The sequence below is a fragment of the Gossypium arboreum genome, chromosome 13, assembly GCF_025698485.1.
Source record: "Gossypium arboreum isolate Shixiya-1 chromosome 13, ASM2569848v2, whole genome shotgun sequence".
Taxonomy (NCBI): domain Eukaryota; kingdom Viridiplantae; phylum Streptophyta; class Magnoliopsida; order Malvales; family Malvaceae; genus Gossypium; species Gossypium arboreum.
Genome location: NC_069082.1, coordinates 1,539,654 through 1,556,193, shown reverse-complemented (window position 1 = coordinate 1,556,193; position 16,540 = coordinate 1,539,654). Strand labels below are relative to the sequence as shown.

At 35.9% G+C, this 16,540-nt stretch overlaps 2 protein-coding genes across 2 annotated transcripts; both read left to right on the top strand.

The window, feature by feature from the left end:
• Window positions 1–90: 90 nt before the first annotated feature.
• Window positions 91–12,182, top strand: LOC108463836 (clathrin heavy chain 1). The gene is made up of 30 exons (XM_017763779.2): window positions 91–431; window positions 652–856; window positions 1,753–1,841; window positions 1,989–2,067; window positions 2,208–2,335; window positions 2,824–2,922; window positions 3,022–3,130; window positions 3,540–3,619; window positions 3,710–3,937; window positions 4,029–4,094; window positions 4,624–4,740; window positions 4,829–5,026; window positions 5,154–5,270; window positions 5,353–5,412; window positions 5,702–5,788; window positions 5,884–5,967; window positions 6,067–6,201; window positions 6,297–6,359; window positions 6,446–6,550; window positions 6,622–6,734; window positions 6,835–7,087; window positions 7,181–7,317; window positions 7,400–7,678; window positions 7,758–8,760; window positions 8,897–9,382; window positions 9,475–9,645; window positions 9,720–9,905; window positions 10,790–10,912; window positions 11,030–11,140; window positions 11,677–12,182. Exons 1-30 carry the CDS (start codon window positions 387–389, stop codon window positions 11,824–11,826), a joined length of 5,106 nt encoding a protein of 1,701 aa, XP_017619268.1. The 5' UTR covers window positions 91–386; the 3' UTR covers window positions 11,827–12,182.
• A 980-nt stretch (window positions 12,183–13,162) lies between these two features.
• On the top strand, window positions 13,163–16,495 carry LOC108461572 (GDP-Man:Man(3)GlcNAc(2)-PP-Dol alpha-1,2-mannosyltransferase). Its single transcript, XM_017761446.2, has 7 exons — window positions 13,163–13,631; window positions 13,718–14,004; window positions 15,004–15,190; window positions 15,286–15,354; window positions 15,468–15,661; window positions 15,818–15,927; window positions 16,023–16,495. Exons 1-7 carry the CDS (start codon window positions 13,332–13,334, stop codon window positions 16,262–16,264), a joined length of 1,389 nt encoding a protein of 462 aa, XP_017616935.1. The 5' UTR covers window positions 13,163–13,331; the 3' UTR covers window positions 16,265–16,495.
• The last annotated feature ends 45 nt before the right edge of the window (window positions 16,496–16,540 follow it).

Here is a 16,540-nt window from a genome sequence, read left to right as displayed (position 1 = left end):
TTAAAGTATAGGGACTTATGGGATATTTTAACCATAAAAAAAAAAAAACTCCCGTTATTTTAATACATATGCTGTAGGACTAATGGAATTTACTCATTGTTCCTTCTTCGCTTTTGTGTCATCATCAGTGGCTTAGATTGGATCGGTCTCTGCTTCTTTTTCCTTTTTCAGTTCTTCCGCAAGATTCCATCTTCATTTCATTTATCCTCTCAATAGATTTTCAATTGTTTCTTTTTAATCCCTGCTTCAGATCTCTTGGCAGAGTTTTTCCATTTTTTTTGGCGACTCGTTCTCGGTGTTTCCTTTGACTCGCAAATTGAAAGATTTGATCTCGGGCGTAGATCTGCTCCCGATTCGCCAATCCTCGTTCGTTGATCTGAGCCACCATGGCGGCTGCGAATGCTCCTATTGCCATGAAGGAGGTCTTAACTGTAAGTCTTGTCATTTTACTATTGTTTCGATTCGATTGGTTTTTATAGAAAGTTCAGCTGAATTATGGTTTGTAATTTGTTATTGAGCTTAATCTAATACTTCATAATCCTCATTGGATCTAATATCTGTTAGCATCTGCTTATGTTTGGTTTAAAGTTTGTCTATATGCTTTGAAATGGTTAAAATTTTGAGTGATATGAATGTTGTGATGTTTTGCAGTTGCCAAGCATTGGCATTAATCCGCAGTTCATTACATTCACGAATGTAACTATGGAATCTGATAAGTATATTTGCGTGAGAGAAACTGCACCGCAAAATAGTGTTGTGATAATCGACATGAGCATGCCGATGCAGCCGTTGAGACGGCCTATTACAGCGGACTCTGCTCTTATGAATCCAAATTCTAGAATCCTGGCTCTGAAAGGTCAGTTATCATTACTGCCAGAAGATATTTGTTTTTTATTAGATCACTTGAATTGCTTCATAATTGATTGTGATTATGTAGCATTTTTGTTATTGATTAGAGGATTGTATATTAAATATGTCTGTTTTATATGACTGTAGAGTTCATAGTGGATTAATGGTATTAAACTGGTTTTCTTATGTTGTTAGATTAGGCTCTGGCTGTTCAAGAACCTAGTTGGGTATGAGAGTATCTTTTATGGAACACTTGTGCAGTACAATCTTGTTTGAATTGACACTTAGGCTTCTTTTGATTGTTAGTTTGCTACTAGCTTTATGCTTTCTAAATTGAACAAAGAATGTGATACCATACTTGTTAATGAAGAATCCTGCTTATGGCATCATAGTGCGTTTGAATTACAGCGTTTATAGTGATTAACACTTTTCTGCTCCACTGTTTTATCAGCATGCTGATCGGTTCAGTATCTGCCCATCTGCTTGTTTACTTTGCCTGGTACAATTTTCAGTAGTGTTGAGTGGTTTTTAGTTTCTTCATATAGAGAGTTGGCAATAATAGATGAAAAAATAACTTAATCACAACATAAAATATGGCACTACATTGAACAATAACACGAATATGACTCAAATTCAAAATTCATAGTAATATAAAATACCTTAAACAAGATTACGACACAGATATAAAAATTTCTGGGTCTATATGTATAGAAAATTTTGCTTCAATTTGGGTCTGCAAAGAAATGAAATATATGCTTCAAGTAGAGGTCATGAAGTACATATATTCCTGTAACTTGCTTCAATTTAATGGAGAAGGAATTCAATATCTCTAGTATTATGTTTCCTTTGATTTTGTATTTATCTATGCAGCATACTTATTATCTTTGACATTGCTTTTTGTAGCTCAACTGCCGGGAACAACTCAAGATCACTTGCAAATATTTAACATAGAGATGAAAGCAAAAATGAAGTCACATCAGATGCCTGAACAGGTCAAATTCATTTGTTATCTCAAGTTTTCTTTGTAATGGTTCTATTACATTCTGCCATTAGCTTTTTGGCTCTCCACCTTCATTGTTTTTCCTTGATGGTAAACTTGATTGCATGAGCTTATCAAACCATCCTGGGTTCTTGTCCAGGTTGTATTTTGGAAATGGGTTTCCCCAAAAATGCTTGGCCTAGTCACGCAAACTTCTGTGTATCATTGGTCAATTGAAGGTAAGGTGTTATTTTCTTATCTGGTATCACAGGCAGCTCTGCTTTGTTAGTCTCAAAAAATTTCTGTCTTGAATGTGTGTGTGTGTTTATTGTATAATTTCTTTGTTGTTATGCGTCTCATTGCATCTTACTCCTGGCAGGCGACTCCGTACCAGTTAAAATGTTTGAGAGAACAGCAAATTTAGTGAACAATCAGATAATAAACTATAAATGTGACCCTTCTGAGAAGTGGTTGGTTTTGATTGGAATTGCCCCTGGTGCACCTGAGGTATGTGGTTGCCTTATTAATGCTTTCTAAAGGTGATACTTTTTCTCTGTGAAGAAGAGGATGTTGCTTCATTTGAATTCAGTTTTAAGAACAGAAAACTGCCACATATAAAGTAATTTTGTTGCGTGTCCCAAAAAACAACTTTTGAATTTTGAAGTAACATATTCATAATGCATCTAAGCTAACTGGGCCTAAGAAGTTATTCAAGCTGTGGTTTTTGTGTGGCCCACACTTCAAACTGCTAAGGTGAACTCTGTGAATTAATTTAGCAACTCATTATATGTGATTATCTCCAGGCTGTCATTTTGGATATGCATTCTGTAATCCCTCTTTATTTTTCTTTGCCTTTTCCTTTTTCCTCATTCTGTCTACTATTATCAGAATAGTTCTTTGCATAATCATTGTTACTTATGAAATTCTCTCTAATAGAAAATCATGTTTGCTGTCACTATACAGTTTCAATTTTGACTGTGTCTTGTCTCTGTCAGAGGCCGCAATTGGTTAAGGGGAACATGCAACTTTTCTCTGTTGATCAGCAACGTAGTCAAGCTCTTGAAGCACATGCTGCTTCATTTGCACAATTTAAGGTCAGGGGTTTCTTATACTTGCTCTCTTTCACTAGATGTTATATTCCCTGATGAAGAGCAACTTATCGTACATGCTTGTAATTTGTTTATTTTGAGCAGGTTCCAGGAAATGAGAATCCTTCTATTCTAATTTCCTTTGCCACGAAGACTTTTAATGCTGGTCAGATTACATCAAAATTGCATGTAATTGAGCTTGGTGCGCAGCCAGGTCTGCTTTCTCTGCTGTCCTTTATACTTTTGCTATCTCCTTGTTATATATTGGGGGGACATGGAAGTCTTTTGAATGAACACATAACTGAAGAATTAAAATTAAAGAAAGAAAGAAACAAACAGTGTTGCCTCTTCAATGATGGAATGAACAAAAGTACAATCAGAAGTTCTTTTGTGTTCGGTGGGGACACTACTTTGGAATGTTTGTGGGATTTTAGTTCATAATCCTAAAATTTCATCCATTGCAAGCTCTAACTCCTGATCAAGACTATTTTAAGTTTGAACTTTTGATGGGGGTCATGTTTAATAACTGTTCTTTTAATCAATATAGTAGCTATAGTATTGGGTTGTGTGTCTTTCAGTCTTTTATCTTTCATCTTCTTACAGAACAGATTCTGTATTGGCAGGTAAGCCATCGTTTTCAAAGAAACAGGCAGATCTGTTCTTTCCACCAGATTTTCAAGATGATTTTCCAGTTGCAATGCAGGTAGTATAAAATTTTCTTTATATTGTTTAGTTTTCTTGTGAAGCGTATACTGTTTTGCTGATAATAAGAGAAGCTTCTATTGATTGGCAGATATCCCACAAATATAGTTTGATCTATGTTATCACCAAGCTAGGACTGCTTTTTGTTTATGATCTAGAGACTGCAAGTGCTGTATACAGAAATCGAATCAGTCCAGATCCAATATTTTTAACCTCTGAAGCTACATCAGCGGGAGGGTTTTATGCCATCAACAGGCGAGGGCAGGTGTTGCTGGCTACTGTAAATGAAGCAACAATAGTGCCATTTGTTAGCGGTCAAGTATGTTTTATGTCTTCTACTTTTTTGTTTTCTCGTACCACTATGGTCAGACATGCTGGCTTAAATATATTATTGGTTCTTTCTGTTTCAGTTGAACAATTTGGAGCTTGCTGTCAATCTAGCTAAAAGAGGAAACCTTCCTGGTGCAGAGAACCTGGTAAGTCAATTGATTTCTAATTTTCTGTTCAGTGGTATCTTTGCATTGGGATGATCATTGAGAGGTATGAGACTCATATTATCTACTTTAGATTTTAGTTTTAGACGATAATATCCAAAGGAAAAATCTAAATATAATAAACAAAGTGAAGGGGAGGGATACTTTTGTGCTAACTTTCTCCATGGATTGTGGGAGTTTTTTCAATCATGCTGTAATACTGAGGCTGAAAACATTCTGTCTTCCTGTTTCTTCCTTTACTTTAGCATATTTACTTTGATGTGATCTGGTCAGATTGCATTATAGAAAATGAGATTGAATCATTTATGTCTTCAATCAAAGTAAATGAATACTTTATGTCTTCAATCAAAGTAAATGAATACTTTTGTGGTAGCTTTTAGTGCTGTTGCTAACAGTAATATCTAATATAAGTTAATCAATTGGATCTGTTATGCTATTTAGCTCCTTATTCTTGTTGACTTTGTTCTTTCTGTATACTAGAACGTTGACTCTGTGATTTTGGATATCTCAGGTTGTTCAACGTTTTCAAGAATTGTTTGCTCAAACGAAGTATAAAGAAGCTGCTGAGCTTGCTGCAGAGTCTCCACAAGGGATCCTTCGTACACCTGATACAGTTGCCAAGTTTCAGGTCTTATTTTTGCTTTCTTAATCATGCAGATGTCTTTGTTTTTTTGGTTGATTTTATCTGAGGCAAGTCCTTTACCTGAATGCTGCAGAGTGTTCCTGTGCAAGCTGGGCAGACTCCACCGCTGTTGCAGTACTTTGGTACGCTTTTAACTAGAGGGAAGCTCAATGCATTCGAGTCATTGGAATTATCTCGGCTTGTGGTAAACCAAAACAAGAAAAATCTTCTGGAAAATTGGTTGGCTGAAGATAAGTTGGAATGTAGTGAGGAACTTGGAGACCTTGTGAAGGTTTGATTTGTACCCACTGGAACTAGCACCTTATTCAATTTTATCTAATTTCTACTTGAAAAGCAGTGCACTGATTTGGCTGTTTTTTTTTTGTCTGTTTCTAATTGTCACTTGGATTTCGGGGTAGACTGTGGATAATGATCTTGCTCTAAAAATATATATTAAAGCTAGGGCAACTCCAAAAGTTGTTGCAGCTTTTGCAGAACGGAGGGAGTTTGATAAAATCTTGATTTACTCGAAGCAGGTGATTTCCACATTCTTTTTCCCTTTTGTATTGGCATTTTCTGGTTTGATTGATACCTGATCTCTCTAATCTGTTTGCTCAGGTTGGGTACACTCCTGATTACTTATTCCTTCTGCAAACAATTCTTCGTACAGATCCACAGGTTTGTTTCTATTTTCTGTAGTGTTTAGTGTTTGAAGTATTGAAGTTTTTTAATTTGAGCCACCCAAACAATAGATAAATATGTTCAAACATATTATGTGTTTTCATTAAAAGCTTTTAAGTTAGTTTTATGAATATTTTTATTAAATTAGGAGTTTTTCTTAATATATGTTTTGCTGATCAATAGGTGTTAGTATTATGGACTTTTTGGTGAGATTGGATGTGTAATTTCCATGGGGAAACTAGGTTTTTAGAGGGAGATGAATTATCAATTGTTGTTTTACTTGCAGGGAGCCGTAAATTTTGCATTGATGATGTCTCAAATGGAGGGAGGTTGCCCAGTTGATTACAACACCATTACTGATCTTTTTCTTCAGGTTTACAGCTGATGAATTGTTTTTCAAAATAACCTACTTTTTCTATACGAAATTCATGAGATTGATTTCTTTGGATATCTGCCTTTTGATTTCAGAGGAACTTGATACGGGAGGCTACGGCATTTCTATTAGACGTTTTGAAGCCTAATCTGCCTGAGCATGCTTTTCTACAAACTAAGGTTATTTCCTTGTTGTGCCGATTATGCTAATCTAGTTTTGGTTGTATTTTTCTTTCTTTTGAAAAGAGCATATGCTTAGTTCCATTCTTTTCTATTCAGGTCTTGGAAATCAATCTAGTTACTTTTCCAAATGTTGCTGATGCCATTTTAGCAAATGGCATGTTCAGTCACTATGACCGTCCTCGCATTGCACAACTCTGTGAGAAAGCTGGTCTCTATGTCCGAGCTCTGCAGGTAATTATTATTAAGATTAGTACATTTTTCATTGGTGTGATTTTCTACACTGAATTAATAGTATCTCTTGATTAAATGTAAAATGTTTTCTGCAGCATTACACTGAGTTACCAGATATTAAACGTGTCATTGTGAATACACATGCTATTGAGCCACAGGTATGTGTTGTCTACTATATTTATCTCTTGGTAAAATGGTGACTATGATGCCCCGACATTTTTTAAAATAATGTTTCTATTTTCAGTCACTTGTTGAGTTTTTTGGTACTCTTTCACGAGAATGGGCTTTGGAGTGCATGAAAGATCTTTTGCTGGTTAATCTAAGGGGCAACCTCCAAATAATTGTTCAGGTAAAGTATGTATAATGGTATGCTAATAATGTTTAGTTAATCACCCAAGGCTAAGTTTTGTGTCTGTGCAGGTTGCCAAGGAGTATTGTGAGCAGCTGGGTGTTGATGCTTGCATAAAGCTTTTTGAGCAGTTTAAATCTTATGAAGGATTGTACTTCTTTCTGGGCTCTTATTTGAGCTCAAGGTAAACTATATAGCAAACAAGAAATTTCCTTTGTTTGCTCATAGCAGAGCTATTCCTAATACAGTACTTACTATGATGTTTCCTTCCAATTATTGGACAGTGAGGACCCTGATATACACTTTAAGTACATCGAGGCAGCTGCTAAAACTGGACAAATAAAGGAGGTTGAGCGTGTGACCAGGGAATCCAACTTTTACGATGCTGAGAAGACAAAGAACTTCCTGATGGAAGCCAAGCTTCCTGATGCTAGGCCGTTGATTAATGTTTGTGATCGGTTTGGGTTTGTTCCTGATCTCACTCACTATCTCTACACAAATAACATGTTACGTTACATTGAAGGTTATGTTCAGAAGGTATGTAGTATTGCCTTCCAGATATGTTCATTGACATGCTGCTTGAAGTTAATTTAAACTCAAGTAATTGTGTTTGTTTACTTCTTTTGATAGGTGAACCCAGGGAATGCTCCTTTAGTGGTGGGGCAGTTGCTAGATGATGAATGCCCTGAAGATTTTATCAAGGGCCTCATTCTCTCAGTCCGTTCTTTGCTTCCAGTCGAGCCCCTTGTGGAGGAATGTGAGAAGAGGTGAATTTTTTACTGCATCCTCTGTCCTTGTTTCCTCCTTGATTACTATGTGATTCTCATTTTTCTGCTTTGCGGTTTCCAGAAATCGTCTTCGTTTACTTACACAGTTCTTGGAGCATCTTGTAAGTGAGGGAAGCCAAGATACACATGTCCACAATGCTTTGGGTAAAATCATCATTGACAGCAATAACAATCCAGAGCATTTCCTCACAACCAACCCTTACTATGACTCCCGGGTTGTTGGCAAGTACTGTGAGAAGCGTGATCCCACCCTAGCAGTTGTGGCTTACCGAAGAGGACAATGTGATGATGAACTTATCAATGTCACAAATAAAAACTCATTGTTCAAATTGCAAGCCAGGTATGCAACTATTTAGTTTATTTATGATAATTAATTGGATCTTAGTTTTTAAGTTGCTTATCGGCTCATCTGATCACAGGTATGTTGTTGAGAGGATGGATGGTGATCTTTGGGAGAAGGTGCTAAATCCTGAAAATGAATACAGAAGACAGCTAATTGATCAGGTTGTGTCGACAGCTTTGCCAGAAAGCAAGAGTCCAGAACAAGTCTCTGCCGCTGTTAAAGCTTTCATGACTGCTGACCTGCCCCATGAACTGATTGAGCTTCTTGAGAAGATTGTTCTCCAAAACTCTGCATTCAGTGGGAACTTCAATCTGCAAAATCTTCTTATTCTGACAGCTATTAAGGCAGATCCATCTAGAGTTATGGATTATATCAATAGGCTAGATAATTTTGATGGACCTGCAGTTGGAGAAGTGGCCGTCGAAGCTCAACTGTATGAAGAAGCATTTGCAATTTTCAAAAAGTTCAACCTTAATGTTCAGGCTGTCAATGTTTTATTGGATAACATAAGAAGCATCGATCGGGCTGTGGAATTTGCATTCCGAGTTGAAGAAGATGCTGTTTGGAGTCAGGTGGCAAAGGCACAACTGAGGGAGGGGCTAGTAAGCGATGCAATTGAATCGTTTATTCGTGCAGATGATGCTACTCAGTTCCTTGATGTAATCCGAGCATCTGAGGATGCTGATGTGTACCCTGATTTGGTGAGGTACCTTCTGATGGTTAGACAGAAGGTCAAGGAGCCCAAGGTGGATGGTGAACTCATTTATGCATATGCAAAGACTGATAGACTGGGTGAAATTGAAGAATTCATTCTCATGCCAAATGTTGCTAATCTTCAAAATGTTGGTGATCGTTTGTTTGATGAAGCCTTGTATGAAGCTGCTAAAATAATATTTGCATTTATATCAAACTGGGCCAAGTTGGCTGTTACACTGGTGAGGCTTAAACAATTCCAGGGTGCCGTTGATGCAGCCCGAAAAGCAAATAGTGCCAAGACATGGAAGGAGGTTTGCTTTGCTTGTGTTGATGCAGAGGAATTCCGATTGGCACAGATATGTGGTCTTAACATTATTATACAGGTGAGTCTATTTTCATGTTGAATTACAACTTTGGAAAACAGCAAAGTTGATATGTATGCGCACACGGTTAGTGTTGGTGTGCTGGAGACTGTTTATCAATGATGATTTTGACCTTTGTGTTTTGTTGACTTTGTAGGTGGATGACTTGGAAGAAGTTAGTGAATACTATCAAAATAGGGGATGTTTCAATGAGTTGATCTCTCTCATGGAGAGTGGTTTAGGATTGGAACGTGCACACATGGGGATCTTTACTGAGTTGGGAGTTCTTTATGCCAGATATCGTTATGAGAAGCTTATGGAGCACATTAAATTGTTCTCTACTCGTCTCAATATCCCCAAGCTGATAAGAGCCTGTGATGAGCAGCAGCATTGGAAGGAACTTACGTACTTGTATATCCAGTATGATGAGTTTGATAATGCTGCTACTACTGTGATGAACCACTCTCCTGAAGCATGGGATCACATGCAATTCAAAGATATTATAGTCAAAGTTGCAAGTGTTGAGCTTTATTACAAGGCTGTCCACTTCTACTTGCAAGAACATCCTGATCTCATCAATGATATGCTTAACGTGCTTGCACTTCGAGTGGATCACACCCGTGTCGTTGACATTACGAGAAAGGTTCAATTTTAGCAGAAAATTGATATGAATACAACTTACTTTAGTATTATTTTAATTTATTTTATGATGATAATTTCCTTCCTGAATTTCAGGCTGGTCATCTGCGTCTTGTGAAGCCATACATGGTTGCTGTTCAGAGCAACAACGTGTCAGCAGTAAATGAGGCATTGAATGAGATTTATGTGGAGGAAGAAGATTATGATAGATTGAGAGAATCTATTGACTTGCACGATAACTTTGATCAGATTGGCCTTGCACAAAAGGTGAAGTATTGTTCTTAACATTTTTGTTTGCTGTTAATTTGCTTTCTGATATTGACTCCGAATTGCTCGATTAGATTGAGAAACATGAGCTGCTTGAAATGAGGCGTGTTGCTGCATACATTTACAAAAAGGCAGGTAGATGGAAGCAGTCAATTGCCTTGTCAAAGAAGGACAACCATTACAGAGATGCAATGGAAACAGCTTCACAGTCTGGTGAACGTGAACTTGCCGAGGAGTTACTTGTTTACTTCATTGAGCAGGTACTCAACTCATTCTAGATATGCATAAAATATATGCTGACCGATAAATGATTTGGTATTGAGATGGTTGTCTCCTTGGAGGGTATAATTTATTACACCACCTTGGTCAACCAGTGCTTCTAATTATGTTAGTTTGGCTTCTCCTTTTCCTTTTGGGTGCAAGTATAAAATAAATGAACAAGCCTAAGTACAAAACCATAGTTGTTGATAACAACACGATAGGATATGGGAAGTGAAGGTGGTGTTTGGTTTCAGAAAGAACAAGCATTTTCTAGTTTCATTTTCTTAAAAGTAAAATACAAAATAGAAAACATCTTTGGTGCATATTTAGAGAAATATTTTGTAGAAAATGCAAGAAAACATACCCAATTTTGAAAATTAAGGGAAAAAATGGAATTTTTTAAGTTTTCAGAAAAAGAAAAGGAAGAGAATAGAGAAAATATGGAAACACGGATTAAATATGAACTCACTTTATAATAACATGGTTTTTTCCCTTGTTTAAGTGTACATGCTCTCATTGGATTAAATATTTTATGGTCATCAAATGGGTGGACCCATGAGGAATAGACTCACTTTTACACATTTACATTTCAAGAAAGAACACTACCAAACACATTCCCATATTTTCATTTTGAAATATAGTTTTTCATGTTCGTTAACCAAACACATTTTTAATAAGTTAGAAAATTGGAAATGAAAACTTAGAAAACAAGAACAGAAAACGAAAAAAAATATAAAATGTTTCTTAAAGCCAATCAAGCAAAAGCTTTTAATGCAAAGCATGTTTTGCATTATGGTACTTTTCTTTCTTCTGGATTTGTCACAGTAATGCTGGTTAAAATTTTTAGCTGAATATAATTTCACTGTTGATGTTCTATGTACAGGGCAAGAAAGAATGCTTTGCATCATGCCTCTTTGTCTGTTATGACCTAGTTCGACCAGATGTTGCTCTTGAGCTAGCCTGGATAAACAATATGATTGACTTTGCATTCCCGTATCTATTACAGGTAATTTCTTTGCTGTTTTTTTCTTCAGAATGATCACTTGATTGTGGTTTTATTAGTTAAGAGTTTTCGTAATTTGGAGAAATAATGTCAGAACCTTACTTGACTATGTTTTTCCAGTTTATCCGTGAATACACTGGCAAAGTTGATGAACTTATCAAGGACAAGATTGAGGCTCAAAAGGAAGTAAAGGCTAAAGAGCAGGAAGAGAAGGACGTGATCGCACAACAGGTATTGAAACTTCCAAAGTCAAAATAGAGATTCCCTTTTCTAGAAAATTAATCTTTATTCTAGGGGTGTTATCGAGCCGAGCTGAGCCTGAATATTGCCAAGCTCGAGCTTGAGCTCGACTCAAAATTTGGAGCTCGAAATTTTGCTCAAGCTCGATCGAACATCTATTTTTAAGCTCGAGCTTGGCTCAAGATATAATTGAGCTACTTGAGTTTGAGCTCGATTAAGCTTGTTTACCAATTTTTGTACTCAAGCTGGAGCTCGACCCAATAATTAAGCTTAGGGCTAATAATATATTTTATAAGGGCAATAATGTAATTTGATAATATAAAAATATGAAAAGCTCGATAAGGCTCGCGAGCTATTCGAGTCAAGTATTACTAAGCCCGAATTCGGCTCGATAATTACCGAATCAAGTTTGAATTTTTTTCGAGTCGAACTCGAGTAGCTTGTGAACACCAATGTCTCATTTACATCCCTACTTTATTTCATGGTTTAAACGATCTTCTAACCAATTCGAATGCCTTCTATTACAGAACATGTATGCACAGTTGCTACCTCTTGCCTTGCCCGCACCGCCAATGCCAGGCATGGGAGGTTTTGCTCCACCACCACCACCACCCATGGGAGGAATGGGAATGCCTCCAATGCCAGCTTTCGGCATGCCACCAATGGGCAGCTATTAAGTCATAACAGGTCTGTTCAATTGAAACATTTTAGGTTACGGATCAATGGGGCTCTATATAGCTGCAATTTCGAGGCTTTCATTCTTTTTCCCCTCTTTCTTTTTCATTTGTCTGATGAGTGAAGATCAAAATTTGGAATAATGCCATTTTTGTGTTTCAAGTGTGTGATATATGGCCTTGTAATATTCTTTTATTTAGAAGAGGTATTTTTTGAGGTGGTGATAGAGAGCAAACCGAGGATTTCATGAATTTGTAATTTGTAGTATTATTTCCTGTCGGTCATTGGAACGACCGAGCATGTACCAAAAAAACTTACACACCAATCATATTTTTGGATTTTAATGTTCTTATTTAAACTTTGTTTCCCCTTAAATTCACTGCCAAACCATCTTAGAATTAGGATTTATGTATAATTAAATCAAAATTTGACATGGATGTATTCATATTAAAATACTTTACTGAATTGATTTAAGGTTTATTTGGGTTGTGTAGGCATATTAATGGTGAAGTGAAAATTCAGCATCTGAATTTTGGATATGTATATATTTTTAGAGAATTGGATCTCCTGTCTTGGGGGTGTTATTTCGAGATATTTCATTTATGAGCATCTTCAAAGCAAGATTGATTCAATGATCCTTGAATGCTGTTGACGAGGGAAAAAAAATGAACCTTATAGGATGTTACCAATGAGAAATAATTATTGGGAATAGATACCAGTGAGCCAAGAACAGCCATGAATACGACCCTCGGGTAGGCTAAAGTGTAAAACTTGTTCATATAATTATCGGTCAAAAACTAATGATTTTTTTTTTTTAAATGGAAGAGTGATTTAAGTTGAAATTGTTAAATTGTGACTTCATTTGTATTGGTTAATTAAATCACTTTTATTCTCCTCCGGTGATGCTTTTTAATTAATTTGGTGTTGATGTTATTGGTTATGTCACCAAAATTATCTTTATTTAATTTATATATTTCTTCTTCTATTATAAAAAAATTACTTTTATAACAATTTTTATTAGAAATTTAATTACAAACTGAACAAATAACAATTTGTTTAAACAATAATATAATAAAGTAAGTTTCACACAAAAATAAGATAAGTACTCTCAATCTGGTATAAATTATAAAAATATGTGTTTTAGTAATTAATTTTTTAATTAAAAATATTTTATAATTTTTTTTATTTTGGAATGATTTGAGAAATAATATATGTTTTAAGGGTTAGAAAAAAATCTTTATGAAGTTTTGATGAATTAAAATATGTAATTGATTTAATTTTCAATGAAAGAAAATTTCATTTTCTAAATAGATTTTCCTTTATTTCTAATGTTCTCTTTCTCTCCTCTCCTTTAACCAAAACGGCGCCGTTCCAGTTCTATTTAATAGTTCATTTTTTTCCTTTTTCTGAAAATTTCTAGTTTTCATCGTCCCCTCCATCGGACGACTCTAAAATCCTTCTCCCCAATTTCCGATTAAAAAAAAAGAAGGAAAATAGATTTCAGATCATGTTAAATTGGATTCTTTGTTGGTCTCTAATCACTCTTCCACTTGCCACAATCCTTTTATTAGCTTCCCAAATCCTCTACCACCGTAGAAACAAGAAAAGAGCCGTCGGATTCTTTCATCCCTACACCAACGATGGCGGCGGCGGTGAGAGAGTCCTTTGGTGTGCCGTCAAAGCCATCCAAGAACAAAACCCAGATCTGGATTCCGTTATCTTCTCCGGCGACGACGATGCATCCTCTCAATCCTTAATGTCACGCGCCACTGATCGTTTTGGTGTTCACCTCCTTTACCCCCCAAAAGTAACTCCATTTTTAATTACATACCCCCCAAAACAAAAACCCATATTTTCTTTAGGTTTAATCTGGGTTTTTCTTATTGTTTTCAGGTTGTGCATTTGAATAGAAGAAAATGGATTGAAGAAACAACGTACCCACACTTCACAATGATTGGTCAAAGCTTGGGATCAGTTTATTTATCTTGGGAAGCTTTAAACAAGTTTACACCTTTGTATTATTTTGATACAAGTGGATACGCTTTTACATACCCAATTGCACGTTTATTTGGATGCAAAGTTATTTGTTATACTCATTATCCTACTATCAGTCTAGACATGGTTTCTAGAGTTCGTCAACGAAGCTCAATGTACAATAATGATGCTGTAATTGCTAAAAGGTCTGCTTTTGCTTAATCTCTCTTTTTTTTATCCTTGTTAAATGATAGGAATTTGCTTGTTTTTGGATTGTTGGATAGAATTGTTATACTGGTATTAATAGTTGCATTGCTAGTTTATGTGAGTTCTCTTATTTCAAGCTAGCTTCCTTTTTGTTCTCGAAAGGGGTAAATCAGTATTTGGACCTTGGTAACTTTTTTCACATTATAGCTTCAACATTTTTTTTGTCCAAGTTAGTTCTTGAACCTAGCAATTACTCCCATATGAGCTTGGACTAAGCAACTTTTCTCACCTTGGAGTTGAACATTTCTTTTGTCCAAGTTAGTACCTAAGCTTGGCAATTGCTTTCAAATTGAGGCCTGAACTTGACAATTGTTCCCACATTAGAATCTAAATTTTAGGATTTTCAAGGAATAGCTTGGAAAAAAAAAGTTCAAGCTTTAATGTAAGAACAATTGCCAAGTTCAGGACCTAACTTGGACTTAAAAAAAAGTTCAGGCCCCAATGTAGAAACAATTGCCAAGTTCAAAAAAAAAAAAAAAGAAAGTTGAGACTCCAATGTGAGAAAAGTTACCAAGTTTAGGCCAAAAAGTAATTTAAGCCTTCTCAAAATGATTCCATGTCGATTGGCTTTTAACAGTTTATCTTTTGCACGAGAGGTGTAGTTCTATTTGTTGAATTAATGGTTTTTGGAAGTGAATCAGTGATTGTTAAGATTACATTCTTAAACTTCACCTGTCATGTTCGCATTGTTTTATATCAGATTTGCTTTTAGCAAGGGTTCCAGGTCGAAAACTTTTAATTTTTTATTAAACCTTTGTTTGATCAATTTTCCTGGTCAACAGTTAGTGCTGCCTTTGTTTCCGAAATTAGTAGAAAATTGAATTGCATATATGGCGGTTCGATAGTATAGCAGCCTATAATGTCTTAAGTTGGGTGTCAGCAATATATCTGGCTTCTGATCTTGTTATCTGGATCCTGACATTATCCTTCCATGGCAGCATGTGGCTATCCCGGTGCAAAATTATCTATTATACAGTTTTTAGCATGATGTATGGAATGGTGGGATCTTGTGCACATCTTGTAATGGTCAACTCTTCATGGACTCAGTCTCACGTTGAGAAGCTTTGGGGAATTCCTAAGCGCATTAAGCGAGTTTATCCACCTTGTGATACTTCAGGACTTCAGGTTCTGTTTCTCGTTATTCATCACCAATTGTAGTGCATTTTATATTTTTTAGTGTCATTCATCTGTGATTTCTTACCAGTTTACATCTGAAACAGGCACTTCCTTTGGAAAGGTCAGTGGAAACTCCAAAAGTCATATCTGTTGCACAATTTCGTCCTGAGAAGGTGCACATACTTACATAAACCTTCAAGCTAAATTTTTAATGGTTCCGGTGTTTCGGTTTTGCAACCTTGATTAGTTCTAGAAACTCTTTACAGTTTGATTTTTTTTGACTTAGGCACATAGTCTTCAACTTGAGGCCTTTTCTATTGCCATAAAAAAACTAGATGAACACTCTCGAAGACCTAAGTTGCAGTTTGTAGGTAGTTGTCGAAATAAATCAGACGAGGAAAGACTCCAGAATTTGAAAGACAAAGCAGTGCAATTGAACATTCAAGACGATGTGGAATTCCATAAAAACGTGATGTATAGGTAAGAACAATTATGTATAAGTTTAGTTGGATCCTCTCGCTAAATGAAAATCATCCAAAAATTGATGATCGGCAGATAATCAAGTTTGTCTGCATTTGCGAAACTGCAATATATATGTTTTAACTCTTTGTTTCATCGGTTTCATACACTATGCAGGGACTTGGTAAGTCTTTTGGGTGATGCTGTTGCCGGAATCCACTCAATGATAGACGAGCACTTTGGCATTAGTGTTGTAGAGTACATGGCTGCAGGAGCCATACCTATAGGTGAGCTAGCATGGCAAGTGATATTCTAGTGTCTGATACGGGCTACTTTTCTTTTCCATTTTAAAATGACGATAATTTTGCTACATCCCCTTCAGCTCATAATTCTGCTGGCCCGAAAATGGACATTGTTTTAGATGAAGATGGACAAGAAACAGGATTTCTTGCTCAAAATGTAGAAGAATATGCAGATGCAGTCCTGAAAATTGCGAAGATGCCCGAGTCTGAAAGACTCAAGATAGCTACAGCAGCAAGGAGAAGAGCTAGCAGATTTTCAGAGCAAAGATTTTACGATGATCTCAAAGCCGCAATCCGACCGATTATATGCTGTTCTTCCTAGTTATAGGATTGCATTAGAAGATCACACTGACATAGAAAACAATAGTTATACTTGTTCTTGTTTATTGGGGTTCTTCACCCTTTCAATCCAGTCATTAGAAAAAGCTTAGTTTAGATTTGTCAACAAAAATAGATATACTCTTAATTTTGATTTGAAAACATACTTGAAGGAATTGAGGATCATGTTTGGTTCATTGGTGTTTTAATTTATCATTTTATAACTTTTTTTAAATGGAGTAATTAAAAGGTAAATTTATTCATAATTTAATAATGTTGA

What these genes read in the sequence shown, in the direction of transcription:
- LOC108463836 (XM_017763779.2), top strand. Translation starts at nt 387, where the DNA reads ATGGCGGCTGCGAATGCTCCTATTGCCATGAAGGAGGTCTTAACT. An exon ending in ATACAGTTGCCAAGTTTCAG is followed by an intron (nt 4,741 to 4,828) that starts GTCTTATTTTTG and finishes TGAATGCTGCAG; the next exon opens with AGTGTTCCTGTGCAAGCTGG. An exon ending in CACATGCTATTGAGCCACAG is followed by an intron (nt 6,360 to 6,445) that starts GTATGTGTTGTC and finishes TTCTATTTTCAG; the next exon opens with TCACTTGTTGAGTTTTTTGG.
- LOC108461572 (XM_017761446.2), top strand. Translation starts at nt 13,332, where the DNA reads ATGTTAAATTGGATTCTTTGTTGGTCTCTAATCACTCTTCCACTTGCC. An exon ending in GTGATACTTCAGGACTTCAG is followed by an intron (nt 15,191 to 15,285) that starts GTTCTGTTTCTC and finishes CATCTGAAACAG; the next exon opens with GCACTTCCTTTGGAAAGGTC. An exon ending in TGCAGGAGCCATACCTATAG is followed by an intron (nt 15,928 to 16,022) that starts GTGAGCTAGCAT and finishes CATCCCCTTCAG; the next exon opens with CTCATAATTCTGCTGGCCCG.